The sequence below is a fragment of the Schistocerca gregaria genome, chromosome 5 (genome assembly GCF_023897955.1).
Source record: "Schistocerca gregaria isolate iqSchGreg1 chromosome 5, iqSchGreg1.2, whole genome shotgun sequence".
In the NCBI taxonomy this organism is placed as follows: domain Eukaryota; kingdom Metazoa; phylum Arthropoda; class Insecta; order Orthoptera; family Acrididae; genus Schistocerca; species Schistocerca gregaria.
This window is the reverse complement of record NC_064924.1, coordinates 151,165,210-151,182,368: the sequence shown is the minus strand read 5'-3', so window position 1 is coordinate 151,182,368 and position 17,159 is coordinate 151,165,210. Positions and strand designations below refer to the sequence as shown.

At 44.7% G+C, this 17,159-nt stretch overlaps 1 protein-coding gene across 1 annotated transcript in view; it reads left to right on the top strand.

The window, feature by feature from the left end:
- LOC126272458 (lachesin-like) overlaps positions 1-17,159 on the top strand; it is a 940,748-nt gene that overhangs the window by 741,170 nt on the left and 182,419 nt on the right. The window contains exon 4 of the mRNA XM_049975336.1: positions 13,551-13,736. Within this exon, the coding sequence (XP_049831293.1) occupies positions 13,551-13,736 (186 nt within the window). The remainder of the gene's footprint in view (positions 1-13,550; positions 13,737-17,159) is intronic.

Sequence of the window (17,159 nt, the reverse complement as noted above, 5' to 3'; positions counted from 1 at the left end):
AACCGCTCGTCCGCTACGGTCGCAGGTTCGAATCCTGCCTCGGGCCGGGATGTGTGTGATGTTCTTTGGTTGGTTAGGCTTACGTAGTTCTAACCTTTAGGGGCTGATGTCCTCAGGTTTTGATTCCCATAGTCCTCAGAGCCATTTGAACAACTTAGGAAGTCTCGATTAAAAGTCGTCAGAGAGTCAGTGAGTAAGCCATATCAAAAATGGATGTAGAGGAAAAGACGTTGCTCGGATTTGACACCAGAAGGTATAAATGATTCCATTACTGTGCATTGATGCTAACCATACTATCTACTCAAAGCTAATTCAGATTGATGTCCGGATGCGCGAATTGGGTAAAGGTGTGACATGTATTTTCTTATACTTCTTCTACTTCCTTCCTTCCTAGGCTAAAGCCTGTTTCCTTCAGTACCCGCCAAAAATAATTTCGAGAGTTCTGAATAACTTATTGACTCATTAAAAATATTGCGAGCACTAACCTTACTTTACCTGGACACAATCATTTTTTTATATTTTAAATACTCTATTACAATTTTCATCATAACGAAATTTCTGTAGATACTTCTTGCAATTTATTTTCGTTCTAGAACTACACTTTATCAGTGTTTTCACACCAAAATAGTATGAACTGCGTTATCATACTTAAGTACATATATTAATAACAATGAGCTGATTATTTTCCAGGCTGGTCAATAATCGTAACTACATTCCCTACCGCACCAAAATAACGTAAAAAAACTTCATTAACAGCTGTACTCAACTCGACTGTCTGATGCTATCATTTACTAATATTTTATAATATTCTTCTGTTATTCATTCACCCGCATCTCGTGGTCGTGCGGTAGCGTTCTCGCTTCCCACGCCCGGGTTCCCGGGTTCGATTCCCGGCGGGGTCAGGGATTTTCTGTGCCTCGTGATGGCTGGGTGTTGTGTGCTGTCCTTAGGTTAGTTAGGTTTAAGTAGTTCTAAGTTCTAGGGGACTGATGACCATAGATGTTAAGTCCCATAGTGCTCAGAGCCATTTGAACCATTTTTTTGTTATTCATTCCCAAAAATTCTATTGTCTACATATAATATATCCTCTCATGTGAGTAGTCCTACCTCGATACTGTTTGTATTGTTTATCTTGTCATCAAGGAAACTTCTTTTGGACACACAAAACTGATGGATATTAAAAATAGTGTGTATGTAACAATGTCCTACAATATCGTTTAAAATTTTTGTTTAGTGAGTAATAGTGAAATGAGAAATTTTGTTCTAGTAGAACGAAAATGATGATTCCCAGTTATATGAATAATTAAATTTCCTAAAATCTCATTTTAATTAAGTATTTTCTCGCGCAAACAATCAAGAAAGGGTAATCCGTGAAAATGTTCAGCTAACTTTTGTATCAGTGTAATACTTTTAATTAAGATTCACTTTTTGTTTGAGGACATGGGCAGGCTGTAACTTTAACGCACGAAATGAACACGAATGTGTACCATACTAAACAATTCCAGGGAGCGATACACTCCGTGTGGCTGTAAAAGTAGTTGCGTGAGATTCATTTCTGCCAGACGTGCCTGGCATGCCGAAACGAATAAGCGTGCCCTGGTTCATTAGCTAACATGGTTCAGTCTGGGCAGTCCCCAGTTTGCCATCACAGCACGCAAAGCACGTAGCCATGTCTGATGCAGTTTACTGCGATAGGCGCCCCCTGTTCTCGATTGAAGACAAGAATTATCTTCAGAGGATACACAAGTCTCTATAGAGTTTCATTTAATTCCGCAAGAGTTTGAAGACGTAGATGACGAATTAAGTACACAACGGGGGAAGTATTTTTCATTGTATTGCACAGTTGTAAGTTAGCGAGATAAGCTAACGGAACAAAGTTTAGTAGCCCATGGTGAAGGTTTCAGATGGGATAGCAGTAGGAAAATGGATGCTACATATTATAGACGTTAAAACTATTAAGGTCTTGTTGTTGTTGTGGTCTTCAGTCCAGAGACTGGTTTGATGCAGCTCTCCATGCTACTCTATCCTGTGCAAAGTTCTTCATTTCCCATAACCTACTGCAACGTACATCCTTCTGAATCTGTTTAGTGTATTCATCTCTTGATCTCCCTCTACAATTTTTACCCTCCTATACTAAATTGGTGATCCATTGATGCCTCTGTATGTTCCCCACCAACCGATCCCTTCTTCTAGTCAAGCTGTGCCACAAATTTCTCTTCTCTCCAATTTTATTCACTACCTCCTCATTAGTTATGTGATCTATCCACTTAAGCTTCAGCATTCTTCTGTAGTACCGCATTTCTAAGGCTTCTATTCTCTTGTTGTCTAAACTATTTATCGTCCACGTTTCACTTCCATACATGGCTCAACTCCATACAAATACTTTCAGAAAAGACTCCCTAGCACTTAAATCTATACTCGACTTTAAAAAATTTCTCTTCTTCATAAACGCTTTCCTTGCCATTGCCAGTCTACATTTTATATCCTCTCTACTTTGACGATCATCAGTTATTTTGCTCCTCAAATAGAAAAACTCATTTACTTCCTTAAGCGTCTCATTTCCTAATCTAATTCCCGCAGCGTCACCCAATTTAACTCGACTACATACCATTACTTTCGTTTTGCTTTTTTCTATGTTCATCTTATATCCTCCTTTCAAGACACTGTCCATTACGTTCAGCTGCTCTTCCAGGTCCTTTGCTGTCTCTGACAGAATTACAATGTCATATGTGAACCTCAAAGTTTTTAGTTCTTCTCCATGAGTCTTAAGATCTTGAAACAATGCTGAATGAATGACGTTGCACAGAGATAATTCTCAGCTCCATCGCTGCGTACTCCATGTCCATTTACTAGCGCCACTAGATGGCCAATTGAGGGCCTGCAACTGACCTGCCTGCGTGTTAGACACACTGGACATACACCTGGAGCTGCAGTCTGGGGTGCAATTTTGTATGACAGCAGGAGCACTCTCCCGGTTATCCTACTCACCCTGACTACAAATTCGTGCGTCAGTCAGATGATTCTCTCTCGTGCTGCCATTCATGAACAACATTTCAGGAGGTGTTTTCCAACAGGATAACGCCCGCCTACATAACACTGTTTTAATCCAACATGCTCTACAGTCTGTCGACATGTTGTGTTGGCCTGATCGATTACCAGATCTATCTCCAATCGGGTACATACGGAACATCATCAGCCGACAATTGCAGCCTCTTCCAGAAACAGCATTAACCGTCAATGTATTGACCGACCGAGTGCAGCAGTCATGGAATTCCATCCCACAAACCGACATCTGGCACCCTCTAGCACCTGTACAACACAATGCATGAATATCTGGTGATTATTAACGTATCAGCATTTCACTTTTGCAGTGACGTAACTCACGCTAACAATAACATATTTTCTTGCAGTGTCAAACACTTAAATACGCTCCAGGAAATGGAAAAAAGAACACATTGACACCGGTGTGTCACACCCACCATAATTTCTCCGGACACTGCGAGAGGGCTGTACAAGCAATGATCACACGCACGGCACAGCGGACACACCAGGAACCGCGGTGTTGGCCGTCGAATGGCGCTAGCTGCGCAGCATTTATGCACCGCCGCCGTCAGTGTCAGCCAGTTTGCCGTGGCATAGGGAGCTCCATCGCAGTCTTTAACACTGGTAGCATGCCGCGACAGCGTGGACGTGAACCGTATGTGCAGTTGACGGACTTTGAGCGAGGGCGTATAGTGGGCATGTGGGAGGCCGGGTGGACGTACCGCCGAATTGCTCAACACGTGGGGCGTGAGGTCTCCACAGTACATCGATGTTGTCGCCAGTGGTCGGCGGAAGGTGCACGTGCCCGTCGACCTGGCACCGGACCGCAGCGACGCACGGATGCTCGCCTAGACCGTAGGATCCTACGCAGTGCCGTAGGGGACCGAACCGCCACTTCCCAGCAAATTAGGGACACTGTTGCTCCTGGGGTATCGGCGAGGACCATTCGCAACCGTCTCCATGAAGCTGGGCTATGGTCCCGAACACCGTTAGTCCGTCTTCCGCTCACGCCCCAACATCGTGCAGCCCGCCTCCAGTGGTGTCGCGACAGGCGTGAATGGAGGGACGAATGGAGACGTGTCGTCTTCAGCGATGAGAGTCGCTTCTGCCTTGGTGCCAATGATGGTCGTATGCGTGTTTGGCGCCGTGCAGGTGAGCGCCACAATCAGGACTGCATACGACCGAGGCACGCAGGGCCAACACCCGGCATCATGGTGTGGGGAGCGATCTCCTACACTGGCCGTACACCTCTGGTGATCGTCGAGGAGACACTGAATAGTGAACGGTACATCCAAACCGTCATCGAACCCATCGATCTACCATTCCTAGACCGGCAAGGGAACTTGCTGTTCCAACAATACAATGCACGTCCGCATGTATCCCGTGCCACCCAACGTGCCCTAGAAGGTGTAAGTCAACTACCCTGGCCAGCAAGATCTCCGGATCAGTCCCCCATTGAGCATGTTTGGGACTGGATGAAGCGTCGTCTCACGCGGTCTGCACGTCCAGCACGAACGCTGATCCAACTGAGGCGCCAGGTGGAAATGGCATGGCAAGCCGTTCCACAGGACTACATCCAGCATCTCTACGATCGTCTCCATGGGGGAATTGCAGCCTGCATTGCTTCGAAAGGTGGATATACACTGTACTAGTGCCGACATTGTGCATGCTCTCTTGCCTGAGTCTATGTGCCTGTGGTTCTGTCAGTGTGATCATGTGATGTATCTGACCCCAGGAATGTGTCAATAAGGTTTCCCCTTCCTGGGACAATGAATTCACGGTGTTCTTATTTCAATTTCCAGGAGTGTATATCACACAAACAAATATATCCCGAAAACTTGATTACCCCAAATTAATTATTTTTTGTTGCGATTTTTTCCGTCATTTTGTGTCTGAACATTAAAGAAACTCACAAATTGCAGGGGCGGATTCCTGACTGGAAATAGAGCGAAAACGTCCTATGAACATGTGTCCGAAAATGTATCGTTGCTTTGGTAGATAGGGCTGACGAGTGTAGTTCCTCTAACCATGTGGTTTGTGTTTCCTGTGTGTTGCAAACTGTGAAATTGACGTAGCCTGCTGTAGGCAATAGAATGGTCTGGTATTCATGTCGCGAACATGCCGAGATGGTATTCTTGTACGGCCAAGAAGTAGAAAACGGTCGAGAGACAGCATGGCTATACCAAAGCGAGTACCGTTACAGACACCAACATCACACAACATTCCAAGCCCTTTTTGTGCGTTTGTGTGATCGCGAGTGCTTTCAGTCAGACGAACGCGCAGAGAAGTGGCGGACTGTGCGTATACTATATTTGAAGGACCGGTTTGTACAGGATACTGATACGAAGCGAAGTAAAAGCTCTAGGAACTAGCCTGCCAACATGGTGTAAGCCACAGTACGATTACGAGTATCCTGCGTGATAACCGCTAGTATTCCTGCAACACGCAACAAGCGCAAGTACCATCAGCAGTGCATTTCGCTCTACAGAAAGTACTTTGTCGATGGTTTTTGCACCAGACCATCACAATTATTGGATTTCTGTCACCATCCTCTTTGCCGAGGAAGCATCTTTTACCAGAGCGTGTGCGTTACAGCCCATAGAGGCCGCTTTGAACATCTGTAGTGACGTAGTGACGTGGATGCTATGTAGACCTTTACCGAGTTCAGGGACGATTTATTGTCGTTGCAAGCACACCATGTATTTCTGAACACATGTTCATAGGATCTTAGGACCTTTTATCCTCTGCTTCCAACCAGAAATCCGTCCCTGCATTTGGTCGGTTTTATTAATGTTCACCCTTTGTATGTGTGTGTGTGTGTGTGTGTGTGTGTGTGTGTGTGTGTGTGTGTGTGTGTGTGCGCGTGTGCGTGCGTGTGTGTGTGTGTGTGTGTGTGTGTGTGTGTGTGTGTGTGTGTGTGTGTGTGTGAGGGTGTGTGTGTGAGTGTGTATGTGGGTATGTGTGTGTGTGTGTGTGTGCGTGCGTGTGCGACCCAAATGTTCGAAATTTGGCTCAAGGGTACTTACAAACTTCTATAATGTTGTCAAAGAGCGTCGGCCTATGACATCGTCAACTTCGGACTCGACGCTTCTGACTGCAAGGTGTACACATGGTAAAGACAGATCAGAGCTCAGATATTTACGAGAGCTGAATGATGGATAGTGATGTCCACATTGGCACCAAATCTCACCACAATTCTGTGCAACATCACAGTGAACATATGAGACGAAGTGAAGGTCATTACAGCCCCCCCTAGCAGCCCTCCTCTCCCGCCATCACCGTTAGCCACATCTCAAGTATTCTCTTGACGCCTCTGCGATGGAGGTATGGACGGCGACGCCCAATGTTCAAATCATTTGGATGTATTATGTGTGGCCGAGGAAAACATTCCAGACACGCCGACGTTCAGAGTGGACAAGGAAAGGCCTCAGGAGGTGGCATACACGGCGATACAGAAACTACCCCTTCCCTTTGTGCGTTAATGCCCATACATTTCGCTGTCGAAATCGAGAATTCACAGTGTGATGAGCAACAGGGCGTCCTTTCTTGACAACCACTGACTCTGCTTGTCTGGCGTCGCGGTTCTGACCTCCATCACAGAGGCGTCAACAGTGATATGTGCGAAATGTGGGTGCTGGTTGGGTGTAACGAACATTGCATCGTGTGACACGTAGACAGTGGCACTGTCACAATTGTGGTAAATCCTGCTGCCTCCCGTTAATTTCTGTGCTCTGTGCTGTTTGAAGTGCCGCAGATACCGAGGGACATCGCAGCGCCCACGCTTTGGTACCTTTACAGAGGAAGGTTGTAAAACACCTTTGAGGCAGATTTCAAACATCTTCAACCCAATGTGAGTCAGTTACGAGGTTTAAAAGATCGACCTTTTAATTGTTTTGCCCCAGATAGTGTTTGAATACTAAGCACGGGTCTTAGCAAACTTTTCTTATTACTTGAATTTTCACTTTGCTGCAGATTGTGTACTGATCTGAAATTTCATGCCTGACCAGAATTGTATACTGGATCGGGATTCTAATGCGGAACCTTTCTCTTTAGGGCATTTACTCTGCCAACTATGTTCTCCAGGCACAACTCACGATCCACTCTCACAGTTTGGCGAATATGATGCTGCGAGGGCGCGTCGTGATTCATGCCAGGTCGGCGTATAAATTAACATACTAGCAAATATTCGGGGCTCGAACCCCGATCCCTCATGCAGTTTGATTCTGTAACGAAGCTTCAAATAATATTCATTGCCTTAGTCAAACATACTATGCAGCTTACAACGTAAGCCTCACAGGTGTTTAGTGACAAATGGTATAAAGGATTAGACGTAGTAACTGGTCTTAATAATCTGGTAAGGAACAATATTCCTGTAGATTATTCAGCCATATATATTAGAATCGGCGATACCATATAAAGAGTCTGAATTTATCTTGATTTTAAGTTTCTGGTTATTAGTTTTTGGTTGTACGTAATCTCCATTTTTATTTAGCTTGAGTTTGGGTTAACTTCGATGACGAAGTGTATTCAGTATTGCTCGTCTTTGAAATTGTAAATGAAGGCTGAAAATAGTTAAAGCCACAGTGATGATCTTGAAGATTTCGTCGCTCAGCTGCAAAGCTGTTAAATGTTGTTCGGTCACCACTCATAGAAATTTCTGAGGCTGCATGATTGCAAATCAGTGTACAAATCAAACGTGGATATTCAACTGCTTGCGTAGCAAATTCATAGACATAATCGCGGTTAGTGTTACGACCTTCCCTATGTAGCGCCCGCATCGGCACATTCGCCAGGTAGCATCCAAAACATACACTCCTGGAAATGGAAAAAAGAACACATTGACACCGGTGTGTCAGACCCACCATACTTGCTCCCGACACTGCGAGAGGGCTGTACAGGCAATGATCACACGCACGGCACAGCGGACACACCAGGAACCGCGGTGTTGGCCGTCGAATGGCGCTAGCTGCGCAGCATTTGTGCACCGCCTCCGTCAGTGTCAGCCACTTTGCCGTGGCATACGGAGCTCCATCGCAGTCTTTAACACTGGTAGCATGCCGCGACAGCGTGGACGTGAACCGTATGTGCAGTTAACGGACTTTGAGTGAGGGCGTATAGTGGGCATGCGGGAGGACAGGTGGACGTACCGCCGAATTGCTCAACACGTGGGGCGTGAGGTCTCCACAGTACATCGATATTGTCGCCAGTGGTCGGCGGAAGGTGCACGTGCCCGTCGACCTGGGACCGGACCGCAGCGACGCACGGATGCACGCCAAGACCGTAGGATCCTACGCAGTGCCGTAGGGGACCGAACCGCCACTTCCCAGCAAATTAGGGACACTGTTGCTCCTGGGGTATCGGCGAGGACCATTCGCAACCGTCTCCATGAAGCTGGGCTACGGTCCCGCACACCGTTAGGCCGTCTTCCGCTCACGCCGCAACATCGTGCAGCCCGCCTCCAGTGGTGTCGCGACAGGCTTGAATGGAGGGACGAATGGAGACGTGTCGTCTTCAGTGATGAGAGTCGCTTCTGCCTTGGTGCCAATGATGGTCGTATGCGTGTTTGGCGCCGTGCAGGTGAGCGCCACAATCAGGACTGCATACGACCGAGGCACACCTGGCATCATGGTGTGGGGAGCGATCTCCTACGCTGGCCGTACACCTCTGGTGATCGTCGAGGGGACACTGAATAGTGCACGGTACATCCAAACCGTCATCGAACCCATCGTTCTACCATTCCTAGACCGGCAAGGGAACTTGCTGTTCCAACAGGACATTGCACGTTCGCTTGACGTTTCTGTTAGGAAGTGACGAATCCAGTCGAAGACTTAGACGATATTCCACAAGAATGCTATTCGATTATTTGCCGCTTGTGAGGTACTGTGTCAAAAGCCTTCCGGAAAAGCAGAAATACGAAATCAATTTGAAATTCCTGGTCGAGAAAGCTCAACATTCTGTGTGAGTAAAGACCGAGTACTGTTTCACAAGAACGTTGTTTTCCAAATCCTTGCCCACTGTATGTCAATAGACCGTCCTCTTCGAAGTAATTCATTATGTTCGAACACAATACATGTCCCAAAACTCTGCTGCCTACCGACGTTAATTATACAGGTTTATAATTTAGTAGATTACTCGTACTGTTTTTCTTAAATATTGGACTGACCTGTGCAACTTTCCAATCCTTGGGGACGCATCTTTCCTCGAGCGAGCGGTTGTATACGATTGTTATGTATGGAGGTACTGCATCACAATACGCTGAATGGAACCTAACTGGTATACAGTTTGCACCGGAAGACTTAGTTTTATTAAGTGATTGAAGTTGCTTCACTATTTCGAGGATATCTACTTTTAAGTTAATCATGTTGCAGCTACTCTTTATTAAAATCCTGGAACATTTACTTCTCTGGGGAAGGAATTTTGGAAGTCTGTGTTTAGTAAATCTGCTTTAGCAGCACTATCATTTATAGTACGTCATTGCTATCGAGCAGAGCAGGCATTGATTGTGTCTTGAAGCTAGCAGATTTTGCATACAACCGGAATCTCTTTGGATTTTCGGCCAGGTTTCGACACAAAGTTTTGTTGTGGAATCTATTCTAAGGATCTCGTATTGAAGTCCGCGCTAGGTTTAGAGTTTCTGTAAAAGGTCTCCAATCTTACGGATTTTGATTGTTTTCATTTGGCATGCCTTATTTGTTATTTCTGCAATTGTGTTCTAACGTGTTTTGTTTACCGTAAGGGGGGGGGATGTTAGTTCCGTTGTTTGTTAATTTATTTAGTATAAATTGCTCAGTTGCTGCCATACTATTTCTTTGAATTCAGGCTACATCTAGTCTAAATCTACATTGTTGATTAGGAAGGAGTGGAGATTGTATCTCAGAAAGGCATCAAGCGAATTTCTTCCTGCTTCTTTAAAAGAGGTTTATTTTTCGTTTATTTTTGGTTGATTTGGGAGTTACAGTATTCAGTCTTCCGAATCTCTCTAACTTTTTTAATGCTCGTTGTTATCTCAGGTTTGTTTGTTGCTAAGAGGACACATTTGTTTTCGCAACCGTTTACTACTCGAATGCGCTCATCAACCAGCTACTCGAAATAATTTTCAGAAAATGCATTTAACGTAATTTCGGATGTTGTTTTATGCACACCTCCAGATTTAAACATGTACTTTCGTCAACATATCGAGGCTAAATTGAAGTCACCAACTACTATGATTGTATCAGTCGGGCACGTGTCTGAAAACTGACTCAAGGTTTCTTTGAATCTTTTAGCAATTGTATCATCTGCGTTGGGAAGTCAGTAAAAGGGTCCAGTTATTATTTTATTCCTGCTGCCAAGAGCGACCTCTATCCATACTAACTCACAAGCACTATCTATTTAAATGTCGCTTCAAAATAAACTAGTTATAACAGCAACAAACACGCTACCTTCAACTATAATTAGACAATCGCTTCTGAACACTATTTGATCCTTCACAAAAATTTCGGCTGAACGTATCACCGACTTTAGCCAGCTTTTAATTCCTATAACGATTTGAGCTTTCTTTTGACGCTTGAAGTTCTGGCACTTCCCCAAAACAGCTACAACAATTTACAACTGTTATATCAATGGTTCCTAGATTTACGTTCTTCCTGTGTTCGACCTACACCTTTGAGACTGAACCGTCTTTGTGTTTCCCCGAGACCTTCTATCTTAAAAAACCTCTCAGTGCACGCCACACAGCCCCGCTACCTGCGTAACCACCTCCAGTGTATAATGATTTCTGACCTATTTAGTGCAATCCGAAATCCCACCTCCCTACGGCGCAGGTTGAGGTACCTGAAGACTACACGGTCGCCGATCCGTCTGAGCCTCTGATTCAGATCCTCGAACTGTTACTGTACCAAAGGAGAAGAATAATCTCTGCAATGTCGATTTTAATAGGATGTGAAATATGGCAAAAGGCCAATGAATGGAAGCTAATGCGAGTGTCCTTCAGGTGGTGTAAAGTTTTGGCACTTGTACAACATAAAAAAAACTTTGAGATCTCGTGGAACCACTCAAATAGCCAGTCACATCAATTACATAGCGCAGTCACCATCGTTAGTTGTTGAGGAATGTAAAAACAAATACCGTTCGCTTTGTGCTACAACGGATCACAGCATATATAAAGTATCGTGTAGTTGGCGCATGACAGTATTGTTACGTTAAGTGGCTAATGTGTTGTCCAATAAGTTTTCTCGGTCAAACTGTACACTGATGATGCAAAACATTGTCACCTCCAGGGTAATAGCGTGTGTTTTTAAATTTTGCAACACTAAAAAGTTGTGCTTTAACGTGCCATCAATTCGGAAAGGCACTGATAGATTTCCAGAGGGAAGTGACACCAAATTTCCATGCACAGGTCACGCAGTTTCCATAAACTGCTGGCCGGTGACTGGTGATAGCCGAGGTGGGTCGGTACCATTCCAGACCTGTTCCGTCGGGTGCATACGAGTATTAGACACGTTTTTTTTTTTATCCAAGACCAACGTGAGTTCACTATCATGTTCCTCAAACCACTCGATGAACCATCGTGGCTTGTTACACCGACAGTTACCCAGCTTGAAGATACCAGTGCCATCGAGTAAAAGATCAAGCATCAGTGGACTCATCTGGTCAAACGTATACTCTAAGACAAAAGAAAGAGGCATAAGGAAGGTTTTATCCAAATGGGACGGAAATCGGCAGACATGACGTTTAGGTGCGGACAACAAATGATTGGAATTTCATAAAAATTGGAAAAATCGTTCAAGAAGAAGAGCTTCACAAACTAAGCAACTTAATAACGAGCTGGACCACCTCTGGCCCTTATACAATCAGTTATTTGTCTTGTGCTGATTGGCAGAGTTTCTGGATAATCTCTTGTGGGATACTGTACCAAGTTCTGTCCAACTGTCTCATTACATCGTCAAAATACCGAGCTGGTTGGAGGGCACTGCCCTTAATTTCGGCCAAGGTAGACAAGCGAGAAGACAAGCAGTAGAAACTTTCGCCGTGGGCGGGCGGGGCAATATCTTGCTGCAGTGTAAGCCCAGGATGGCTTGCCATTAATGGGAATAAAAACGGGCATAGAACATCGTCGACATACCTTTGTGGCGTAATGGAGGCCGCAGATTTCAACCATTTCTTTTTTATAAACCGGATATGTGTAACATCTTCGATTACACGCAGAAAACAGAGTTGATTAGGAGTTAATGCATCGCTCAAAGAAGAAGATTTAAGTGATTAATATAGGTAGATACTACAACCTAACGCGTATTGCTTTAATAAAGAATAACTTAGACTAATTACAGAGGTGGTTAAATATTTTTCCCGTCCTCAGTACACGACTGGAACGAAATGAATCCCTAATACTGAGTACTCTCTTCCGTGCACTTCAGAGTGGTTTTCAGAGCAGAAATATAGATGTAAATATAGATTAAGGCACTTAGCCAATGGGACGTTAAGTCGTTTTTCTTACCATCCTCAAAAGGCGTGATGTACTTCTGTTAGATGTTTCACAGTTTTTAATGTAGTGCAACATTAAAGACTTTTGAACCAGCTGAGGGAAATAAAACACAATTACCGACATGTGACATATATTTGGACGCTATGGGGCATCAGGCACCGAAAAAATTTCTTCTTTCCTTTTTGCTGAATGTCTGACAATACCTCTACGCAACAGGTCTCTGTAATCGCTGCCGACTAATATCGATAATTCGGACTGAGTTAACATATATTACGTTCCATGAACACTGCTGCGCTTCCGTACTTTTTTGCTGAATTGTACCCCATCCTCAAGGAAACTGCACTCCTCGTTCGCCGGTACGAGTTCTACACCGCATTGTCATACAATAATCAGCACCTTAAGAATCTATACGAGTAATAATAATGCCCATTCACTCTACCGTCATTTTTAGCCAGCGGCAATCTCATTAACAAGGCACCATACCGAGCCAAAAACAGAAAAACGAAAGCAAGTCGAGGTACTCATTTAAAGTTCAGGAAACACATTCGAAAAAAGCAGAGATCTTGCACGTAAATTGAATGCAGAGGAAACCTTCCGCTTCATCAACGGATCTCTTTTAGCAGTTAGCTCACGACTAGAAAATCCGACGTGTTCAATTTCGTTACTATGTCGAAATACAAGGCAGCTACCAGTACCGTGGGACTTCTGTCGGAGACTGTCTGAACTAATTTTGTGACACTACATAGAGTATTTATTGCTTCACCGAAACTACATTGCGTTACGCAGTAGTGATTTTCCATACGCCTCGTAAAGGATTTCACCAAAATGGAATGATTTGCTAAACAGAATTGTACTCTCCTAAGGAGACATGTCACCTGTTGTTCACCATGCAACACTCGTTACATTAGCTGACGAATGGGAACGTACGATATGGTCCATTTAATATTGGCGTTTAAAAGTTTTATTAACGTGATCATCCCGCCACCTAAAGAAAATTATTTGTTGTGGAACAAACCTCGCCTACAATTTCTGCGTGTTTTTGCAGGTGGGCTGGGTGAAGGCAGACACGAAAGCCATCCAGGCGATACACGACCACGTGATCACGCACAATCCGCGTGTATCTGTCTCGCACGACGACCACTCAACGTGGAACCTGCACCTGCGCAACGTGCAAGAGGAAGATCGCGGCCAGTACATGTGTCAAGTCAACACTGACCCCATGAAGAGTCAGGTGAGTGCAATGGGAGATCCGCAGTCTCTACCAATGCCAAGTCGAAGTCAACATCATGAAGAGTCAGGTGAGTGCAATGGGAGATCCGCAGTCTCTACCAACGCCAAGTCGAAGTCAACCTCATGAAGAGTCAGATAAGTGCAATGGGAGATCCGCAGTCTCTACCAACGCCAAGTCGAAGTCAACCTCATGGAGAGTCAGGCGAGTGCAATGGGAGATCCGCAGTCCCTACCAACGCCAAGTCGAAGTCAACCTCATGAAGAGTCAGGTAAGTGCAATGGGAGATCCGCAGTCTCTACCAACGCCAAGTCGAAGTCAACCTCATGAAGAGTCAGGTAAGTGCAATGGGAGATCCGCAGTCTCTACCAACGCCAAGTCGAAGTCAACCTCATGAAGAGTCAGGTAAGTGCAATGGGAGATCCGCAGTCTCTACCAACGCCAAGTCGAAGTCAACCTCATGAAGAGTCAGGTAAGTGCAATGGAAGATCCGCAGTCTCTACCAAAGCCAAGTCGAAGTCAACCTCATGAAGAGTCAGGTGAGTGCAATGGGAGATCCGCAGTCCCTACCAACGCCAAGTCGAAGTCAACCTCATGAAGAGTCAGGTAAGTGCAGGGAGAGGGCTACTGCTCATACATGCGTCAACACTAGCCGCACGAGGGTATATGCGTCGACACTGGCCACACAACGAGTCAGGTAAGGGCAGAGAGTGCGCTTTGTGCAGTATCACAACTTAAGACGACATCAGCATCGTGAAGAGTCTACCACAGACAGTCCATGAGTCAACAATGGCCGCATTAGGGTGTCAGGCAATTATCAAGGGAGGACTGTGAGAGTCGTAAAATGTAGGACTGTTCGGCACCAACCTCATCACGAGTCACACGAGTGCCAGAGGAGTACTGAAGGTAGTAAATGTGCCAAGTCAACTGTTCAGAGTCAGGTGAGTACAGGGAATGGCTCATCACCAGCGCCAGTTTCAAGACTCACCCCACGTGACTTACAGCAGGAAGGCTGTCAGTGTTGAATGTATCAAAGCTACCAAAATCTCATGAAGACTAAACTCAGTGTTATTGAAGGTGGGTTATGAGTACATGTGTGATGTCACCGCCAGACACGACACTTGTTAGGTGGTAGCCTTTGAATCGGCCGCGGTCCGGTAGTATACGTCGGACCCGCGTGTCGCCACTATCAGTGATTGGAGACCGAGCGCCGCCACACGACAGGTCTAGAGAGACTTCCTAGCACTCGCCCCAGTTGTACAGCCGACTTTGCTAGCGATGGTTCACTGACAAATTACGCTCTCATTTGCCGAGACGATAGTTAGCATAGCCTTCAGCTACGTTACTTGCTACGACCTAGCAAGGCGCCATGATCAGATTCTATTGATATTGTAAATCATGTACCGTCAAGAGCGACGTTCGTCATTAATGGATTAAAGTTAAGTATTCCACCAGCTACGTCCGTTTTTCTCAATTCTAATTCCCTTGTCATGTTCCAGACCTCACTCCTGCCTGCGTGAGCTAAAACACGTGCATTTCGGCCTCCTTTAATAACGCTGTGTTGGCTCTCCTGACAACCACAACAACATCTGCCAAGGCAACGTGAACATGGTGTAGGACTAGGCAAGTACAGCGAAAGGACTGCAGCCAGTATGCGCCAACACTACCCTGTGAAGATTCAGGTGATTTCACACAGAGGACAGTGACCAGCAAATAAGCAACGACCCCATGAAAAACAATTTGATTGCATGGGAAGGATCATGTTTTGAGCACATGCCCCTGCCTTTATTCGGATGTTGTTTTGTGTTTTGTGTTTGTGTTGGTTTGCAGCACTAGATAGTTCCATAGCTAGCAGCATCAGAGCTCTACACTTAACGAGCAAAAAATAAAGACTTTAATTAAATACTTACGAAAAATTTAGTCTTTTACGATTACTGTGTTAAGCAATATAGTTAAGTATTTTAAACACAGCTGCACAACAGCAACGGTTCCACGTAATAAAATTATAAACAGCCGACCAGTTGCAATGGATAAAGAATTCTTTACGTAGGTTTCAACAAAATTAAATTTGTCTTCTACAGAAGGTGGCAATTTTACATTAGTAAGGACTAATATGCCATAGCCGTTTTTACAAATGTCGGCGTAGATTCGTTTGTCAGAATTAAAATGTAGCCCTAGAAATATAGTTAACAAGATTTACGTTACAATGCTGAGGTGATAGTACGAGTATATGAGGCTAGAGAGGAATGAAGGTGATTTTGATAAGTGATTGTCGATTCTGTGGTGAGGAATTACATAAGGAAATCGAAAACTTGAGAGAACCGATGTGTGGAACTACGAAATTGGTTACGTGTGTAGGAACAATTTTATGGGTGTCTAGTGTACAGAGATGGATGTCACGAAGGGTTTTCTAAAAAGGATGGAGAGTGGATAATTTATGTATGGATTGGTTCAAATGGCTTTGTGCACTATGGGACATAACATCTATGGTCATCAGTCCCGTAGAACTTAGAACTACTTAAACCCAACTAACCTAAGGACAGCACACAACACCCAGTCATCACGAGGCACAGAAAATCCCTGACAACGTCGGGAATCGAAGCCGGGAACCCGGGCGTGGAAAGCGAGAACGTTAGCGCACGACCAAGAGCTGCGGAGAAGTATGGATTCCTAGACGTCAATACAGTAAATGTCTGTCCCATCCGATTCTCGACAAATCCTCATAAAAGTCTGCGAAGGAAGTTTCAGAGGAAGGGGGAGGGGGTCTTCACCTAAGTGATTTGAACATCATGCTTTCTGACTTATATTTAAAACACTGACATATTTTTGTCTAACCCACTATATAATATCTAAGAATGTATATTAGTCGGCAGGCTTTTCCCGAATGTTATTCTTGATCAAAAAATCTGAGTCCTTAGGTCTCGTCATTTTCCTCTTCAGACTTCTTCACTGCTCCACGTATCGGGCGCTCTGCGGAGATCATCTTCAGGGTTCCCTTGGTGAACATACATCGCCCAAAAGTGTGTGTGTTCAGCCATAGAGTGACAGCAGTTTAAACCCAAAGACGATCACAACAGAGTGATGAAAAGGCAGACGTTAAAGATGTTTGAAAAGGAATTTTACCCTTAATCTAACCAGGTGTTCCATGCCTCCCTTACACCTTTCATTGAGGTGTTGTGAAGGTCTGTCGTCTTACAGTATTCTAGAAAGAAGAAACTGTCCACGCAGCCTACATGTTTAAAGAAGTTATTTACAGGTACTGTATCTTTAAGAGCAGTGCAAGGATCGGAGTTGATATGGATAATAGGTTTGTAGTGAGCGCATTGTGGAAAACATAGTGTGGTGGGAAGTGCGGAAACGTAACAGTCATAGGAGAGGTACTGATGAGAAAGCTCTAGTACCATATATTAATACAGAAGTTTCAGT